The 19,158-nt window shown below is 37.7% G+C and overlaps 1 protein-coding gene across 3 annotated transcripts in view; it reads left to right on the plus strand.

Annotated features, from left to right (window-relative positions):
• The window catches only part of LOC117021114 (putative methyltransferase-like protein 21E pseudogene), a 53,141-nt gene that overhangs the window by 4,127 nt on the left and 29,856 nt on the right, over positions 1-19,158 (plus strand). For 2 of the 3 annotated variants that reach the window (XM_033103892.1, XM_033103893.1), the window contains 3 exons: positions 9,058-9,224; positions 9,938-10,055; positions 16,268-16,728. In XM_033103892.1, the coding sequence (XP_032959783.1) occupies positions 9,058-9,224; positions 9,938-10,055; positions 16,268-16,671 (689 nt within the window). In that variant the 3' untranslated portion in view covers positions 16,672-16,728. Of the gene's footprint in view, positions 1-9,057; positions 9,225-9,937; positions 10,056-16,267; positions 16,729-19,158 lie in introns of those variants that run through there. The other variant, XM_033103894.1, reaches the window with a different exon arrangement.

Consider the following 19,158-nt stretch of genomic DNA (forward strand, 5'->3'; position numbering starts at 1 on the left):
AGGAGCCAAAGGGGCAGCAGCTGGACCTATTGGGCAGCTATGCTTCCCATAGCAGGTTCTCTGAATCTGAGCGGCACACCTCTGTGGCTGGCATGTCCTGTCACACAATTTTATGCATTAAAAAATAATTTTCCTTTGCTGATGTGCCCCCCCCCCCATATTTTCTATCTCAGTTTATGGCAACACCATTTCCTTGGCCACTCAGAAACCTGCATCATCCTAGTCTTTCCCCTTTCCTCACACCCTTCACCATTAAATCTGATTGACTTTACCTCATAATGTATTTTCCTACCCCTCCCGTCCTGTTTGCAGCATCAGTCTTGATTCAGTTCTTTATTATTTCTTCTCTTGATTATTGTAATTACCTTCTAATGGGCTGCCCCCACCCTGAGCTAGCCCCCTTTCTTTATCCTCTCTAGTTCTTTCTCCATAGCCTGTATGATTTTTTAAAACATTCAAATCTTCCTACATTAGCCTTCTGCTTAAAATTCTTCAGTGCCTCATTATTTCTTACAGGGTAAAATCAATACTTCTTAGCATGACATAGAGTGTTTTATCTCATGCTACTACCCCAACTTATCCTATGTTTTAGTTCTCAGGGTTTCCCAAATTGGAATATTGGTCAAGAATCTTTTTGCTAGTGGGCTTCTGTGCGTGTCGTCTCCTATGTATGGCATGTCTTGCGCTCTCTTATTTGACTTACAAACTCATAATCATTGAGGCTCTGGCCATTGTTTCCTTAGTTCTCTGAGGGAACTTTCTCTTTTTGAATTAACTAGTTAAGTCTCTACTTTGAATTCATAGTGCCCAGGCACTCAATACATGAGTGAATGAATGAATTAGCTATAACTGAGTCCTGTTGGCTGGACATAATATTTGCTCATTAGTGGTGATCTTGTATTTCTGGTCGCCAGTTAGTTGACTCTTTTAAGGAGTAAGTATAATGTATTACTTAGTGATATCACATGAAAATCTTCCCTAAGAGTCTTCATAAATCTTTACAGAGTTGGATTAATATACGAAGAAGAAAGTGTATTTGATTAGTTCCATTGCTCTTTAAGAAACATGTCATACTGTAGTCTGAGGCAATATGTGCTAACATGCCAGTTGGAGTGCTATAGCATATATAATTACTAAAGTGAGAATCATTCATCAGCACACTTTACATCTTTTAAAAGTAACCTGAATAAGTATCAGTTAAATAAGATAAATAAATTTTCGACATATTAAACAAAAATAACTCTTAAATATAACAGTCTGCCTCAGATGTCTTCAAATGTTTGGTTTAAATGTAAGATTGAATGTCAGTCGTTGCCGTTGGGGGAGCTCAACTATTACTTCAAAAGCTTATAATTTCATACTTGGTTCTTAGACCCTATGCTGCTGCTTTAGTTCAGACTCTTGCATCTTTTTTTCTAGATTGTTGTAACTATCTTCTAATTAGCTTCTAACTTAGCCTTCAGCTGCTATGGCCAGAGGTAAGTTTCTAAATATCAAATATGATCATATTAGTTCCTGTCCCAATAATCTTTATTGTCTCCTCCTCACATTAGAGAACAAAGGTCAACATTGCCCTCAGATTTGATCTCGACCTGCTTCTTCAGGCTTATTTTCTAGAACCCCCCAACATGCACCTTGCACACCAGCTCCCGGATCTTCTAATGGCTCTCTGAACCTGCCTCCATGCCTTGGTGGATGTTTCATTTTCCTTGACCTTGCTTCCGCCCTTCTCTGCCTAGCAGCCTTCCTTCTCCTCTAACTCAGCTCCAATGTCTCCTTGAGAAGGCTTCTCCTAATCTGACCAACTGGCAATGCTTCCCATAGCACTTTAGAAATATTTCTTTTTTTGCACTAGATCGTATTTCACTGGTATTCGTTTAGTTGTCTGTTTCCACTGTGACCCCAGCAGCAAACTTGGAGTACAACTAATTCTGTTTTTTTTCCCCAGTTGTATCCTGAGCAGTCTCAGTAAAAGATGAATTTTCTTTTTTCTGTAAATGTAATAGTATCATTTGATCCTTTAATTAAAGTTTAAGGCTCTGTATATTCTTGAAATTAAGCAGACCTCTAGACAAAAAATATTTGTCAAATTTCAGGAATTAGTTTCAATTCAAGAACCCAAGACCTTGATATTGCTGAGACAGTCAGAATTCTATCTTTCAGGTTAGCCTATGACCATTTACTAATCTGAAAATAACTTTAACATCTTTTTTTCTTTTTAATCTCTAGATATTTATTAAGAAGCAATGACATTCATCTTTGAATAGAAGATTCAACTGAATGACAGTCTTTTTCATTTAGTTGAGGGGTTTTTACTTTAAATTTTGCTGACAGGTTTTCATGACAGCCCTCTAATGGAAGCTTAAATTCACTTGTCATAGCTACTAAAGAATTTTTTTTTTGGGTGTATTTCTGTGATCTGACCCTTCCATTTATTATTGTTGTCATTGACCTTAAAAGTATAAAAGAAAAGAATACAGACAGAGCCTCTATTTTTGAAGGCTTGCTGCAATCTAGCTTTGAAAGTCAATTCTCTGTTGAATTTTTTCTTAAGAAAATCATCATCATAATGTGGCAGATTTTTGCTAATTTTCACTTCATAATTAATTCTCAGGAGAACAAGAGTACCTGGTAGATTTTATTCACTATCAGCAAAGATTCAGTAGCAGGGAAAGGGTGTTAAGACTTTTTTTAATATCAAAAAGCATTAAAATAGATAAGCTCAGAATAGCAACATAATTGTAATACTGTCTTGATTATGTTTTGTTTACAATCTGTTTTAATATTTATGATTCAATATTAAATTCATTAATAAAATAATCCTTTAATATTAGAGAAGATAGCATTTATCTAAAGGTATAGATATCAGGAATTTTCTGCTTTTCATATAAGGAAGGCAAGATTCATCATTTTGTGTAACATACTTGGTTTTAGTTGTCTGTCCTGGGGCCTAAGTGCTAGGTAACAAGGAGAGAATATATGTGGACAAATTATTCTTCAGAAATTTAAATTAGAATATCATTGTGTGATAATGCTATTAACTTTTGGAGGAAATTCCTCTTCAAACCATTACTAAAAACTGAAGAATATCTACTCATTTATTAATCTTCCCAAGATTCAATCCCATGTTCAACAAATAACCAAGCATGCACTTTGACAGTCTTTGTATATTATGTTTGGAGCATAGATTTCTCCCTTTCATTACAAGGCAATTCTAGGGGTGCCTGTACAATAGTGCAGCTCTTTCTATTAGATTCCAGTTCAGAGGTTCTTGTCATCAACCTTGAAATGGGTGGTGATGTTGCCCAAACTGAATATTAAATATATCTTGTGATTTAAATAAATAAATACTATTAAAATTGTTTTAATAGTCAAAATTTTTACAAAGAAGTTAATGCTGAAAAACATCAAAGTTTTAAGGTGGAAGTAATTGTATATGTGTGTATATTTGCTTTTAAAATCTCACATATCTAGACAAATTATTTTAAGCAGCCAAGTTCAATCTGTTTTGGTTTCCTGGTATAAGTTATGATAATTTTTATGAATGTTACTTCTTATGGATTGACTGTGGTATTCATACAGTATTGAAATGCAAAAAAGAATATTAATAGAGAACATTGTCAATTAAGTTTTATTCAACCTGATAATGTCTTTTATGTAATATGTGGTCATCCTAAGGTGTATAACTAATTTCAAATTACTATATATGATGGATAGAATTGTGCTCTTATAGAATGGATATGCAATTTATAGTGGTTTTTGTTTCATAAAATCTCTTTGAAGATTCTTTATTTTGGGGTGCAATTTTTTATTATAACAATATATTCACATATATATTTTAAATCTCATTTCTGTATAAAAGTAAAGATGTGGTCATTCTTAAAAAGAAATGACTAGTTCTGTTTATTTAGAGATGCCGTCAAAAACCAGGAATCATTTGTCATTACACTGTAGTATTTAGAATAACAGCCCTAATCTGGTCACCTAACCTCTAAAATAAAGTGCAAAGTCAGAGATGTCAGTTTTTGTAGCAGTAAATATTCACTGGCAAAGTTTATACATCAAAGATTGGAACTTTAGGAGATGCTCCTGGGATTTAGTGTACTCTAACATCTATTAATCCCTGATTCCTTCGGTGACTTGTCAAAGAAGTGCTGCATTTACAAGGAGTTTGCAAGGAGGCCCAAGAGGGTGTATTCAGCTAAAGGTCAAGGAAGCAATTAATGTTCTCTGCTTTTCCCTAAAGAATTTCCACAGCAAAAATTGCTTCCCCAACCCTTACCAATCTTAGCAAGGCAAGTGAATATAGTGAAATGAAAGTTAAAGTTCAAATAAAACATATTACTAATATTATTTGGTTCTTAGAGCTCTATCTGAATGTGAATGCATGCCATTGTTTAAGGAGAAATAGAGTGAAATATATTAGAAGAGGGAACTCTTGCTGAAGAATATCAGGTTTTCATCTTGTTTTCTCTGCATCTCTGCCAAGAGTCAGTGTTTGTGGTGGTGGTAGTAGTGGTGTTGGTAGAGTGGGCCCTTCCTGTGGCACCGAGTGAAGTTGGAGTTCTATTGGGGAATACTTGGTTTTGTCCAGATCCTAAGCAAGATTATTAGGGTATCACAGAATTTAGGACAGGAAGTCATCTATAAATTCCACAAGCTGACATGGGTTTTTTTTTTTCTGTTTTTCATTTCATTTCCTTTCAACTCCATTTTATCAGTTGTCATAGAGCATTATAATCGTCCATTTGCATGTTTCTCTCTACACATCTGTAAGCTTCACCAGCTTGAATTTTGAATTTTATTTATTCTCAGTCACTAAACAGTTTGTAGACTTTAGTAAGTACTCAGTGAATATTTGTTGAATGAATAAAGAATTTCTTAGCCTGTCATCTGGAACACATCTCTGCCTGCTGATGAATCTTAGTCCCATTCATTTACTTACCTTCTAAAGTCTGATATCTCTCTCCTCTACTGGCTTCTTTTTGTCTGCTTTTATTTACTTTCTGTCCTACATTTCCTTAGCACATTGTATCTCTATGATAGCACTTTTCTACATGATGGCATGTAGTTATTTCATTGAATCATAGAAATTCAGTTGTCCTAGTCCAGCTAGACCAATGAGTAATCTGATATATCCCTAATATCTTGAAAGAGTGGTCTTCTGGTTTCTTATTGATAGCTTCTGGGGACTAATTGTTTACTGTTATCTGAGGTGAGCCGTTCCATTTTGGAAAATACGTGATTTTTAGAAAAATATTAATGATCAACTTTAATTTTCTCCCATGGGTTCAACTTCTGCTCTCTGGGATTCTCTCTCTCTCTCTCTCTCTCTCTCTCTGTCTCCCCATCTCTTCTATTTGCTACTCCTTCAAATTTGTGAAAACTCTTTTCTCAAATTTTATTATTTTTTAATTTAAATTTATTGGGATGACAAGTGAAAATTCTTGTGTTCCCTTAAGTTGTTTCTTCTTTATGATGAAAATGCTGATCTCCCCAAACTGTCTTCATATGGCCGAGTGTCAAGATTTCTCACCTCCCAGTTGCTCCAGTTTCTCAGTGGCCCTCCAAAATGGGGCTTCCCAAACTGAATGTGGGGCTACAAGTATGACCTAACCATTTTCAAATATAACAGAGCCTTTACCGCCCTTATTTTAAGTATTGTAATATGGCCTGGGTGTATTAGCTTTTTGATAGTTGTGTTACACTTTTGACTCATATTGAACTTGTGGCCAATTGATATATTTTTTCCCCTCCATAATGGTGCAGACTGAATGTGGACTTGACATTTGTCTTTATCAAATTTCATATTGTTAAGTCCAATCCACTGGTATAGGCCATCAAGATATTTAGTATTACATTTACTTATTTAGTACAATTCCCCATCACATTCATATTTTAATATTTGATCACACTCTTAATATCACCAATCAAGCCAGTAACAAAAATGTCGATCAGAGCAAAGCTGTAAATACACCATGTATTAGAAAGGTCTCTCTACATGGGCAGTAAACCCAGGTACTTTGGAGCTGTTGTGGAAAAACTAACTTGCATCTAGTCTAGAGTTTCTTCATGTGGATGTCGTGTATTACTGAAGTTCAGACAGCTGTGTCTTTACATTTCTAGTTTTCCCAAGGGCGGGGACCGCGTCTATCTGGCTAACTGCTGTCTTCCCATCGCCTACTGTGTTTTCCCCCAAAATAAGACTTAATTGGACAATCAACTCTAATGCATCTTTTGGAGCAAAAATTAATATAGGACCCAGTATTATGTTAATATATTATAGTATATTATGTTATTATTATATTATATAAGACCTAGTCTTATATTAAAATTTTTGCTCCAAAAGACGCATTAGAGCTGATTGTCCGGCTACGTCTTATTTTCAGGGAGCACAGCGCCTGGCACATAGTAGGGCTTCAGTACAGTTTTGTTGAAAGAGTAAATGGAATAACCAAGGAACGCATGTTCTTCTGGCTTAAATTTTTAAAATGAATCTTTTCTGTCTTTTCTCTTTTTAAAGAATCACAGACTATTTTTACTTTTCTTGGTTGTGTAACACTATTTCTTTCTTACACTCAAAGTTCAGTCTTTATTTTCTGTCTTCTCTTCTGAAGAGAACTAAGCCTGGATTTATTAGCATTGAGGTGGGGGAAGTGGCAAAGAACAAAGACAAGCCTTGAAAGATGAGTGGATTTTAAGGACTGTTGTAAGAAATAAATAGCTTCTCTATTAATGCAAATGATATATTAGATAGGTGAAACCTAAGACACACTTCCTTTATGAAGCCATCTCTGAGTAACTTCCACCTCATTGATTTCCACCTTATTTATTTAACTATAGAATTACGCCCAGCATTATTGAGGTATAGTCAACAAATAGAAATTGTATAGCGGGGGTGCCAAAAAAATGTATACACATTTTAAGAGATGTTATCTATACTCAAGCAGTGGTTTGTTGTGATCAGAAGTGTCTGGTTGCTGATGGTAACCACTTTGAGCACCTCTTGTAATTGCAGAAGTCAAACGTGACTTGTATTCATCTTTTGTTATTGGTGTATATTGAGTATTACAATTAATACAGTTTTTTCCATTCTTAAAAAGTGTGTGTGTGATATATATGATTGATATATATATATATATATATATATATATATCAATCATATATATATATCATATATATGGTTTTTTTGTTTGTTTTTTTTAAAGATTTTATTGGGGAACGGGAACAGGACTTTATTGGGGAACAGTGTGTGCTTCCGGGACTTTTCCAAGTCAAGTTGTTGTCCTTTCAATTTTAGTTGTGGAGGGTGCAGCTTAGCTCCATGTCCAGTTGCTGTTGTTAGTTGCAGGGGGAGCAGCCCACCATCCTTTGTAGGAGTCGAGGAGTCGAACTGACAACCTTGTGGTTGAGAGCCCGTCCTCCAACTTACTGAGCCATCTGGTCACCCGGGAGCTGAGCGGCAGTTCATTGACTTCATTCTAGTTGTGAAGGGCGCAGCTCGCTGGCCCACATGGGAATTGAACTGGTAGCCCTGTTGCCCAGAGATCGTGCTCTAACCAACTGAGTCACCTGTCCGCCCCCTGTATACATGTTTTTTGACACCCTCTGTATATTTAAGATATACAACTTGTTTCACACATTATAAAATGAACACCATAATCAAGCTAATTAACATATCCATCACCTCACATAGTTACTTACCTTTCTTTTGATTTTTGGGTGAGAATATTTAAGATATATTTTCTTAGTAAATTTAAAGTATACAATACATTATTATTGACTACAGTCACCATGCTGTACATTAGATCTCCAGAACTTACTCATCTTGCATAACTGAAACTTTGTACCCTTTGACCAACATCTCCCCATTTCCCCCACCTCCCAGCCCCTGGCCACCATCATTCTACTCTCTGCTTCTACGAGTAACTATGGAATTTTCAGTTGTACAATACAGTATCACACACTCCAATATTGTTGATTATATGGTGATCTTGTTTTATCATTTAGTTTCATAACCAAAATATAACAGCTATAATAATTTATTGAGCCCTAGTAATTGTAGACAAAGTACTAAGCACTTTATATACATTGCCTTATTTCAATCTCCCAACATTATTTGATGTAGGTTTTTGTATCTTTCCCACTTTACAAATAAGGAAATGGAGGCTTAGAGAGAGATGTATATCTTGCTCCATAAATAATTAGTAAATTCTTTGGGACTATTAGTTTCTTTTTAAAATCATATCTTGGCTCTTTAATAGATTAGAGAGTAGGCTTTGGAACAACCAAAAAAGGAGCTCAAATGTTGGCTCCTTCATTTACAAGTTGCATGTAGCTAATAAAGCTTCAAGTTGATAAAGCTCTCTTAATTTTGTTATCTATGCAAGTGCAAATAATAATGCATATCTCACAAGGTTTGTTTCAAAAATGACATGAAATATCATATATAATGTATTTAACATGGTCTGGCATGTGAAGAAAGTGTTCAGTAATTGGTAATGTTGCTTATTAACCTTATATAATGTGGATATTATGATGCCATAAGTTGCCCCAGAATAATAACATAAAAATGAGTAATGATAAAATAAGAGTATATTGTTGGATGATAAATATATTTTGTCTGAATAAAGGCAGGTCACAAAGGATATACATTACTGAAGTAACAGGAATTGCCCTCTTTAGCCAATGTGAACACTTGGCATCTTTTATTCCATCACTAATCTTTCTATTGTTCTATATAAATATATTTGAGTCCCTTAAATATGTATTGTTTTAAAAAGCTATGTTATTATTTGTTTCACATAGTGTTGCAGAAATGGACAGTGGTGATTTCAACTCTAGTGAAAATCAGAAAGATGTTGCTGTCCTGATGTGTGAAATGTTAACTTATGTTATGAGTCATTTTCAAATAGTTTACCATGCTAGTACATTGCACCTAAAGTCAATGAATATTCAAAAGTAACAGAATAAGTAGAAATGTTGCATTTCCATCAAGTTCTTCTCCTTGTTCGTGGTTTTACTAACAGAACAATTGCCTTTTTCTTTTACTTTCAGAGAACAGAGAAAACGATGATGACAAAAAAGTTGTTGCAGAGATCACAGCAAGATGTTTTATTCCAACTCTAATAACAACAACCTCCTGGGAGGGATTTCATTTTGTTGGTCATGATATTCTAATTACTGAAGCCATGGACTGTTATGGTGCTGTTGTTTGGCCATCGGTATAATTTCATACACAATTTGCTACATTGCAATTATTTTCAATCAGTTTTGTTCATTATTCTGTACTATTTGGAAGAAGGAAATAGGTCCCAAAGTTCTGTTTTGTGACCTTAACAACACTAAAATTTAGAAAAATTGGGAAAATGCTTCCATCAATTCTACTTTTGACTTATAGGGTTAATAATAGTTGTTATTTACACCTTGAGTTTTTTGTGACCATAAAAGTTTAGAATAGTAAACATATTTCCCATTTACCTGGCTCCATTTAAGTTAAACAGTTATAATGAAGTCTATACCAGTGTCAACATGTAGGCTATTCTAAAAGGCCCCCCTCCTTCACCAGTCGTTCCGTGAAGGGTGCAGACCCCTAGCACTCTCTGTTCTAACTCCACACGCTTCTTTGAAATGACTATTATTATTAGAAATTTCTTTCTTTAAAGATAATCAAACCTAAGCAACTGAACTCCATATTTTTAGTTGTCTCTGTTCTTCCCAACAATCCCCAACGACTTTTTCTAGCCTGTGTTGAACCACTGAAGGACATACTTCTGTTGATAACTGTCTGTATTGCTATATATGTACACATACAAATACACACAGGCACACACATACGTATCATAGCATTAATGGGATATTTATCTAATAGAGTTTAATTGTACTTTCTGTTATTACTTGCCGAGCGCTAATTTTTTTTTCCTTTTTAAATTCATAGGCCCTTGTTCTATGCTATTTTCTAGAAACAAATGTAAAGCAGTATAATATGGTTGACAAAAATGTAATTGAAATTGGAGCTGGAACAGGGTTAGTCTCCATTGTGGCAAGTTTACTTGGTAAGTAGATGTTTTTGATTGAATGGGGTTTGGAGAATTTAATGATCAAGCATCATTAGTTGCTTTTATTATCCAGTATATTATGACCTGGACCTATTTTTAACTCCTTAATTGTTTGAATGGGCTTTTCATCATGAAATTCTACCAATTTTAAAATTACCTTACTGATTCCTTTTAGAATTTTCTGTGAAGGTATATTAATTTTCCTCATAGAGTGCTAAGTCATACATGTATTCTAATTGGGAGGTGCGCTTAAGCTCCTGGCTGCTAGAAGAGATACTAAGTATAGATAGAATCTACTGCTGCTGACTCTGATGTTCTTTATTTAAATTTTAGCCCTATTTCAATGTTTCCATGTAGCCATATATTCCTTTTGGGTTTTGAAGTCCTATGCTTTCATGAAAAAGCATCTGTTAGAATAGAGAGGTATGTTAGAAATCACATAAAAATCATGTCTGCTCTTCACTTTATGTTTGCCCTTGGATTTATTTTCTCAGTTTATTTACATTCTTCTTTTGCAATCTCTTGTTCGCTCACCTGAATCTTCATTTTCAACTACACATGTGATGGTTTCTATGTATGCCTGAACCTGCTGCAGTTCATTCTTTTTTTGGTGTAGTTAATCTATTTCATTGCTTTAATTTAGCTGCATTTTTTGATGTGCACCACCCCAAATCTGTCTTGATTTCCTTGATCTTCAGAAGTGCACACCTGCCTCTCTAAAATCTTAAGAGGAGGAAGTGTTGAGCAGTTGGGCAGGCGTGGTTTCTCATGGTGGCGGTCCCCACACCTGTGAATTGCTTCCAGGGCAGGGGGGCCAGATGCTGGGCCTGGGGCATGTCATGTGGTTTCTCATGGTCCCACCGCCGCTGTATTCAGGCCTCCGACAGCTGCCAACTTGACATTTTCACTTGGATGGGGGCACAGGCATCCTGAACGGAACATGCCTTCAGGCTAGACTCTTGGTTTCCAATCCCACAAAGCTGCTCCTACCCCCATTCCCCATGGGCTCCTGCTCCAGCCTTTTCCAGCTCTGTAAATGGCACCCACATTCATCCACTCCATTACTCAGGTCCCAGAAATCAAAGTCATCTTCAACTCCCCTCTTCCCCTTCTACCCCATGTCTGTTGCCTCAAATTGTATGGTCTCAGCCTTTAAAACATAGCAATCTGAAACTTCTGGTCAAGATGTCAGAGTAGGTAAAGTCTGTGCTCACCTCCTCCCACAACCACATCAAAATTACACTAAATTATAGAATAACCACGCTTGAGGACAACCTGAAGACTAGCTAAACAGGACTTCTGTAACTAAGGATATAAAGAAGAAACCACATTGAGACTGGTAGGAGAGAAGGAGACATGAAATGGCTGTGGCAGTTAAGAATCAGGAGGGATATCTTGGCTGCAGAGGTCCCCTGAGGAGTGAGGAGTCCCAGCCCTACACTAGGCTCCCCAGCCCAGGGCACCAATTCTGGGAAGAGGAATCCCCACAAAAGCTGGCTGTAAAAATCAGCAGGGACTCAGTATGGGTGACACAGAGGGCTGCTGTAGACCCAGGTGTCCTCTTAAAGGGCCTATGCACAGACTTACTCTCACAAACACCCTAAGCTCCAGAGAAGGGATACAAACTCTAAAAGCACCAGTGGCATATGGGGAGGAACTGAATTGTCTGGCTCAGGGTGAGAGCTGGAGGGGCAGCTCTCTGCAGGACTAAAATGCTGGCAGGCACTATTACTCCTTTGTTGAGCTGTCCACCCACACAGCGTGCAGATGTAGGTGGGGACCAAATCTGAGCCTCCATCAACCTGGCTAACACTGCTTTTGCCCCACCCTGGTGATTCTTTATGACTAGCCTTACCTAATTCATGTGCCTGGCCCAAATTACTTTCAGAGGCTTGGGCCTGCACTGCAGACTTTTCTAAAACCTCTTAAAGGTCCACAAACCCCAAACAAGCAGTGGCTGGTCTTAGCATGCCCTGTACCTCTTGCTAAGTGGCCCCAAGCTCAGCATTAGTGTCAGCCAAACTCGGTTTATAGTATAACCACTCCCATGTGCCTCCAAGCCCAGCATAGGCAGCTACGAATTGCAGATCACTTTGTAGCTCCTAGCAAGTGGCCCCAGGCTGGACACACATCTGCATCAGATCCCCTCTCAAGAGGCCCCAGAATCAACAAACACTCTGGTGGCTGGCTTCAGACCACACCAGAGCACCAGCAAATTAGAATCACAAATAACACATTCAAGGGGTGGACTTGGCAGGCACCAGAGCCCCCACTAAAACAAATCCTGCTCCGTGGGGTCAGGCCCCACACAATAGCTTGTCCACTGAAGTAACAGCCGGTTCTCACAGCCAGTCAGCCTAAGGGTCAATCTCACCCCCTGACATGCCAACAGCAATCAAGGCTCAACTACAACAGGAGAACATATACAGACACACATGTGAATGGGGAGACTGTGCCACTGGGCTTCATAGGACATGTGCTTCACAAGGCCACTCTGCCAAGAATGGGAGATGTAGCAGATCTACCTAATATATGAAAATAAACACAAGAAGACAGCCAAAATGAGGAGACAAAGAAACATGTCCCAAATGAAAGGATAAAACTCCAGAAAAATAACTAAACAAAATGGAGGCAAACAATCTACAAATGCAGAGTTCAAAACATTGGTTATAAGGATGCTCAACGAACTTAGGGGAAGAATAGATGATCTCAGTGAGAAGTTCAACAAGGAGATAGGAAACATAAAACAGGAGATAGAAAACATAAAAAGGAACCAGTCAGAAATGAAGAATATATTAGATGAAATCAACAGCAGATTAGATGAAGCAGAGGATCAAATCAGTTATTTGGAAGACAAAGTAGTGGAAAACACCCAAACACAACAGTAAAAAAAAAACAAAACCTAAAAAAAGAGAAAAGTTTAAGGGACCTCTGAGACAACATCAAGTGTACCAACATTGGCATTGGGGGTATCAGAAGGATAAGAGAGAGCAAGAGATTGAAAACCTATGAAGAAATAATGACTGAAAACTTCCCTAACCTGGTGAGGGAAATAAACGTACACGTCCAGGAAGCACGAGTCCTGAACGAGATGAATCTAAAGAGGTCCACAGCAAGACACATCTAATTAAAATGTGAAAGGCTAATGACAGAGAGAGAATCTTAAAAGCATCAAGAGAAAAGCAGTTAGTTATCTACAAGGGAGGTAACTGACTTCCTTAAGACTGTCAGATGATTTCTCACCAGAAACTTTGCAGGCAAAAAGGGATTGACAGGAAATGTACAAAGCGAGGAAAAGCAAGGACCTACAACCAAGATTACTCTACCCAGCAAGGCTATCATTTAAAATTGAAGGACAGATAAAGAGCTTCCCAGACAAGGAAAACCACCAAACCAGTATTTCACGGAATTTTCAAGGGACTTCTTTAAGAAGAAGAAGAAGATGAAGACAAAGAAGAAGAAGGAGAAGGAGAAAGTAAAAAATATGAATAAGAAAATACTGCAAAGAAAAAAAAATTCTCACCAACAAAGGCAAACACATAATAAAAGCAGTGGGTCAGCAAACATTAAAGTTAGTACAAAGGTTAAAAAGCAAAAGTAGGAAGATCATGTGTAATTACAACAATAAATTAAGGATACATAAAACATACACATGCAAAAGAAGGAGAAAATGAATGATAAAACAAATATGGAGGGAGGGAGGGAGTAAAAATGGTAGTGATTTTAGAATGTGTTTGAAATTAAGCAACCATCAACTTCAAATAGACTGCTATAAGCATAGCTTCATGTATATGAAATACATGGTAACCACAAACCAAAAATCTACAAGAGAGTTACAAGAAATAAAGAGAAAGGAATCTAAATATAAACTATAGAAAGTCATCAACATATAAGAGAGCAAAAAAATAAAGGAACAGAGAACTACAAAAACAATCAGAAGACAATTAATAAAATGGCAATAAGTACGTACCTATCAATAATTATTTTAAATATAAATGGATTATTCCAATGGAATATTACTCGGCCATAAAAACGAATGAAATCTTAGCCTTTATGACAACATGGATAGACCTAGAGGGATAATGCTAAGTGAAATAAATCAGACTGAAAAAGACAAATACCCTATGATCTCACTTATATGTGGAATCTGAAAAACAAAATACACGAACAAACAAAACAGAAACAGAGATAATAGAGAACAAACTGATGGTTGCCAGATGTGAGGGGAATTCGGGAGCTGAGTGAAAAAGGTGAAGGGGTTAAGAAGTATAAATTGGCAGATACAAAATAGTCATGGGGATGTAAAGTACAGCTTAGGGAATATAATCAATAATGGAATAACTGTATATGGTGTCAGGTGGGTGCAAGACTTGTCAGGGGGTTCACTTCGTAAGTTATATAAACGTCTAACCACTATACTGTACACCTGAAACTAATATAATGTCAACTGTAATTGAAAATTTTTTTAAACCAAAAACAAAACAAAACATCTTCAGAGGAATTCAAGATTTAGTGATTTACACCTTTCTAAACACTGGGAAAATACAGGACCTTTGATGTCCTCTCCAATTTTCTTTCTTTCTTTCTTTCTTTCTTTTTTTTTTTTTCTTTCTTTTTTTTTTTTTTTTAATTTCTCTGTCCTAATCTTGCTTTCCAAACTGAATTACTTGGAAACCTGCAGTATAATATTTCCCGAAACACCAAAATGAAATGTAAGCATTTGCCTCAGGTGAAAGAACTCTCCTGGGGCATAGCTTTAGACAAGAACTTCCCTCGGTCTTCCAATTCCGAGGAATTGGAATGTCTAACCATTCCAGTTAGCATGGACAGAGTCATAGTCTCTATTGGATTTATACCTGAAGGCTTCCTGATCTAGGAACAGAATTTGTGTTTGGGCAGTCATTTGTTTCATTAAAAAGAATTGATCCTTTTTGTCTGCTTGGATAACTTGACACAAATACCAAAAGATTGAAGCTTTCTTTAGTCAGTATTCTAAAAGTGGTGGTGTTTACCTCTCTAGATATAAAAATATTAATAGTCAGCTAGTTCATATTCATTGTAAATAGGGGTATATTCCTTATCTTGGGGTTTTATGATTTGTTGAAAATGGTAGACCCACCGACATTAGAATGTGAAGATTGATATTTCTGAGATTCTACCAATGATATGTATATCTCCCTCCCATTTTAATATTTTCCACAAAATACAATCAATGGCCAGAGAAACTTGCCGTGATAGCTAAGCAATGGGCTCTAAACTAGCCAGCCCAGACCTCTCTTCCCGTTCCACTTTCCCATTCCTTACTGGAGTCTGTTCTTGTCAGATGATGTGGAATTGGACAATCCTGGATTTGTTCACACAGTATTTTCAGGCTCTGCTGCTGCTCTAAGTTCACTTTAAGAGCCACATTTTAATTGTTATTGGTTTCTACAGTTTGGCTGCTTCCAGTGTCTTCCCGAAAATGAGCATAACTATTCACTTTTAACTCGAAAATGCTTTATATCTTCTTCATTTGAGCATGCTGTACTGCATCTATGATCTTTGGCTCTCTGAGCATGATATGCATGTTGTGGCTAGGTTTTAAACATCTTTTCATGGGAAGACTCACACTTATAGTGGGGTCAAAGTGAAAACTTGGACATTATTGTGGATGTTACGATACTTTCAATGTAGTGCCTTTGAAGTCTTCATTCCTTTCTCTACTTTTTACGCTTGAGTACTTCTTGTTCCATGAAACGTAGGATGCCTAATGAGGGTATATACACTTGTTCAGTCTCATAGGACTAGGGATCAGACTTCTTGTAGGGGAAAACTTATTCATCCTTCAGCAATGGCTTCTGATTGTTCCAGTGAGAGTACCAAATATTTTGAATTTCTCTTCTCTTGATTATTTTTCTCCTAGCATGTAGTGGGCAAATACAAAATAACGACAGCAGCAACAACAAGACAAAACAAAGGACAATAACAGGAGAACAGCAAAGTGCAGTGGAGTGCATAAATACCATGGGAATCTAATTTTTTGTTGTTTTTTAAGGGGAGGCATAAGGCTGGCCTAGCATCCACTTTAAAAGGGATTTCCGTCTTGTGCGCATTCACCAGTTTTTTTGCCTTAGGACTAGCAGTTGTGCAGAACTGTAAAATGCAGTTGTCTTGAAACCGGATTGTTTACCCCATGAGGGTTACTTTTCCTACTATTCTTTGCTTCACAGGTGCACATGTGACTGCCACAGATTTACCTGAATTACTTGGAAACCTGCAGTATAATATTTCCCGAAACACCAAAATGAAATGTAAGCATTTGCCTCAGGTGAAAGAACTCTCCTGGGGCATAGCTTTAGACAAGAACTTCCCTCGGTCTTCCAACAATTTTGACTATATCCTGGCAGCTGATGTTGTCTATGCTCATCCTTTCCTGGAAGAACTCCTCCTTACTTTTGACCATCTGTGCAAAGAAACCACCATCATCCTCTGGGTCATGAAATTCAGGTTAGAGAGAGAAAACAAATTTGTAGATAGATTTAAGGAGTTGTTTGACCTGGAGGAGATTTCTAATTTCCCTAGCCTGAATATTAAGTTGTATAAAGCTATGAAGAAAAATCGGAGGAGTGCATGATGTCCTCAAAGGAGGACTTGGAAAGTGAAGGTTATTTGTAGCAGAGCATGACTTCAAAAGCCCTGGATAATCTGATGTAGCACTGACTATCCCAAGGGAGAAACACACACACACACACACACACACACACACACACACATACATACATACACACACACACACACACAGGCACAGAGGCACGCACCACACCCTGCCAGGAATTTTCCCAGATATAGTATGTGGGTCTGGAGGATGGCAAAGACATACCGTGTCGTTACTGGTTAGGACAAATTCTGCTTTCCTTATCCCTCCATAGCACCATTTAGTAGTATTATGGTCAGTTTAATAAACGGTGCAATTGTTGTTATTTTTAATGTATAATTAGAATGGTGGTATTCAATAATATCTCTAAAAGGAACATTCTTATTGTTTTTCACATAAGCTCATGTAATTTTCTCTTTAGAAATAAAGAAATAGACTACAGTGGGATCTGCAAATAAATCTGAAAGGGCAGATACATAATATCACAGTAAATGTTAGATTATTGTGGTTTTCATTGGTGCCAGTTTATAGGCGGTCTATCATCTCTGCTTGGCAGGGTGGGCCTCCAGTGCAACCTCAGAAATCAATCAAGCTTGTGGATTTGAGGTTACGGGCAAGGACATTTTACTCTAGCAAATGAAAAATGAATGGAAGCAAACATAAAAACAGTTGAGATTTTGGAGGAGTTATTGTTTTATTTTTAAGCCAAGTACAGTTATTTTGTGTCACAGAAACAGAAATAAATATAAAAACTTCGAGTTGAAAATACACATGAAAAGATTTAGGCTCTAATCTCAAATAACCAGACAAATGGCTGGTTTTAAAGTTTAAAGCTCTCCTGAGCTTTAAACTTTAAGTTTGAACATATTTAGATCTAGATATTTGAAATCCTACGTGATTTTTTTCACAAGGGCCTTAGAGATTAGAATAAGTCTGAAGTAATTAAAGTCAGTGCAAGGAGAGCAAAAAATCATGATTTTTATACCATATAACAAGAGAATATTAGTCGGTAACTTCTCTTCCGTGTCCCTAGTAACGTTTGCTAGGCTATCCCTGTGCCCTTGGGGTGATACTTGCTCTCCTAAGCACAGCCCTTTCTGCTTTGCTGGAAATTCTCAGTCTACTCAGGCTTGAGCAGAGCTAAAAAGGTTATTTCCTAGGACCCTGACCTGTAAGCCAGGATGCAGATGTGCTCCCAGTGGATTTTTTGGTATGAGTGATTCATAGGGCCATCTCTCAATGATTCCCAGTATTTACATGGTCCTTTATAGTTTTCACAGCCTGTTACATACATAGTCATTTAATCCTCGGAACCATTGTAAGAAGTATAAGTAATACCATCCCTACATCACAGATAAAAAAACTGAGGCTGAGAGGGATAAGTCACTTGCCTCGGCCATGCAGCTGTAGCAGGGCTGTGATGGGTCACTCAGGCCCAGTCTTGTTTGAGTCCAGAGCCTGCGTTCTTTACCACTGCACTGCCTTTATGTATTTAAAACAGTAATTTTCACTTTTTTTAATGAGTGAAGTCATTTCTTTAAAATGAAATCAACACCCAGAAAGGTAAGCAAATACATTAGGAAATGATGGGAGCTGATCCTCCTTAAATCTTTTTCTCTTGTTTCCTGCCTTAACTGGGTGGTCGGGATAGGCTTGTTTAGAAGGTGACATTTAAGCAAAGCTTAATGAGGGAAGTAGCAGTGCAGGTATCTGGAGAAGTGTGTTCCAGGCAGAAGGAACAGCTGTGCAAGGCCCTTAGGCATTGCCAGTCCTCTAGAAGGAACATCACAGCCAGTGGCGCTTCTAGCAGGGCAAGCTGGGGAGACTGGTGAGACATGACCGCAGATAGGCTGTAGCAGGGCTGGATGGTGTCAGACCTTTGTTGCAGTCTAGGTTTTCTGGAAGTGGACTCTGAAGTAGAATTTGGTGTGCGGGTCATTTATTAGGGAGTGCTGTTGGGACCAAGACCTAAGCAAAGTAGGACAAAAGTAGAGGTTGAATTGCAATGCAGAGACAACCACAGCCTCAGCCGACCCCCACGTGGAGTGCTGGGCCCAGAGTGGCCTTTCAGAGTTGTCTGAGATTGGGCCTTTGTCTTCTCAAAGCCTGCGCCTTCTCATCCAGTCACTGGCTGCTCTGGAAGGCTCTGTGACCTTGGGCGAGGTGACTCTCTTCAGCTGAGGCAGTCCCTGAAGACACTGACAGCTGAGGGCCATCTGCCAGGAGCACTTCCAGGAGCCCAGTGATAAGTCATTCTGAAGGGGACCTGGGCCGCACATCACAGCGTCCTCCACGACCTTTCAGGCCATTGAAAGAGTTTTGATTTTTTCTCTGGTGAAGTGGAGAATCTCTGGGTGGTTTAGAATAGAGGAGTGAAACATCACGTAAGGACCACTCTGGCTGATGTTTTGGGAATGCTTAAGAAAGGGAAAAGGGACCCTTTACGGGGCTGTGGCAGCCATCCAG

This window comes from Rhinolophus ferrumequinum, chromosome 4 (assembly GCF_004115265.2).
Source record: "Rhinolophus ferrumequinum isolate MPI-CBG mRhiFer1 chromosome 4, mRhiFer1_v1.p, whole genome shotgun sequence".
Lineage (NCBI taxonomy): Eukaryota > Metazoa > Chordata > Mammalia > Chiroptera > Rhinolophidae > Rhinolophus > Rhinolophus ferrumequinum.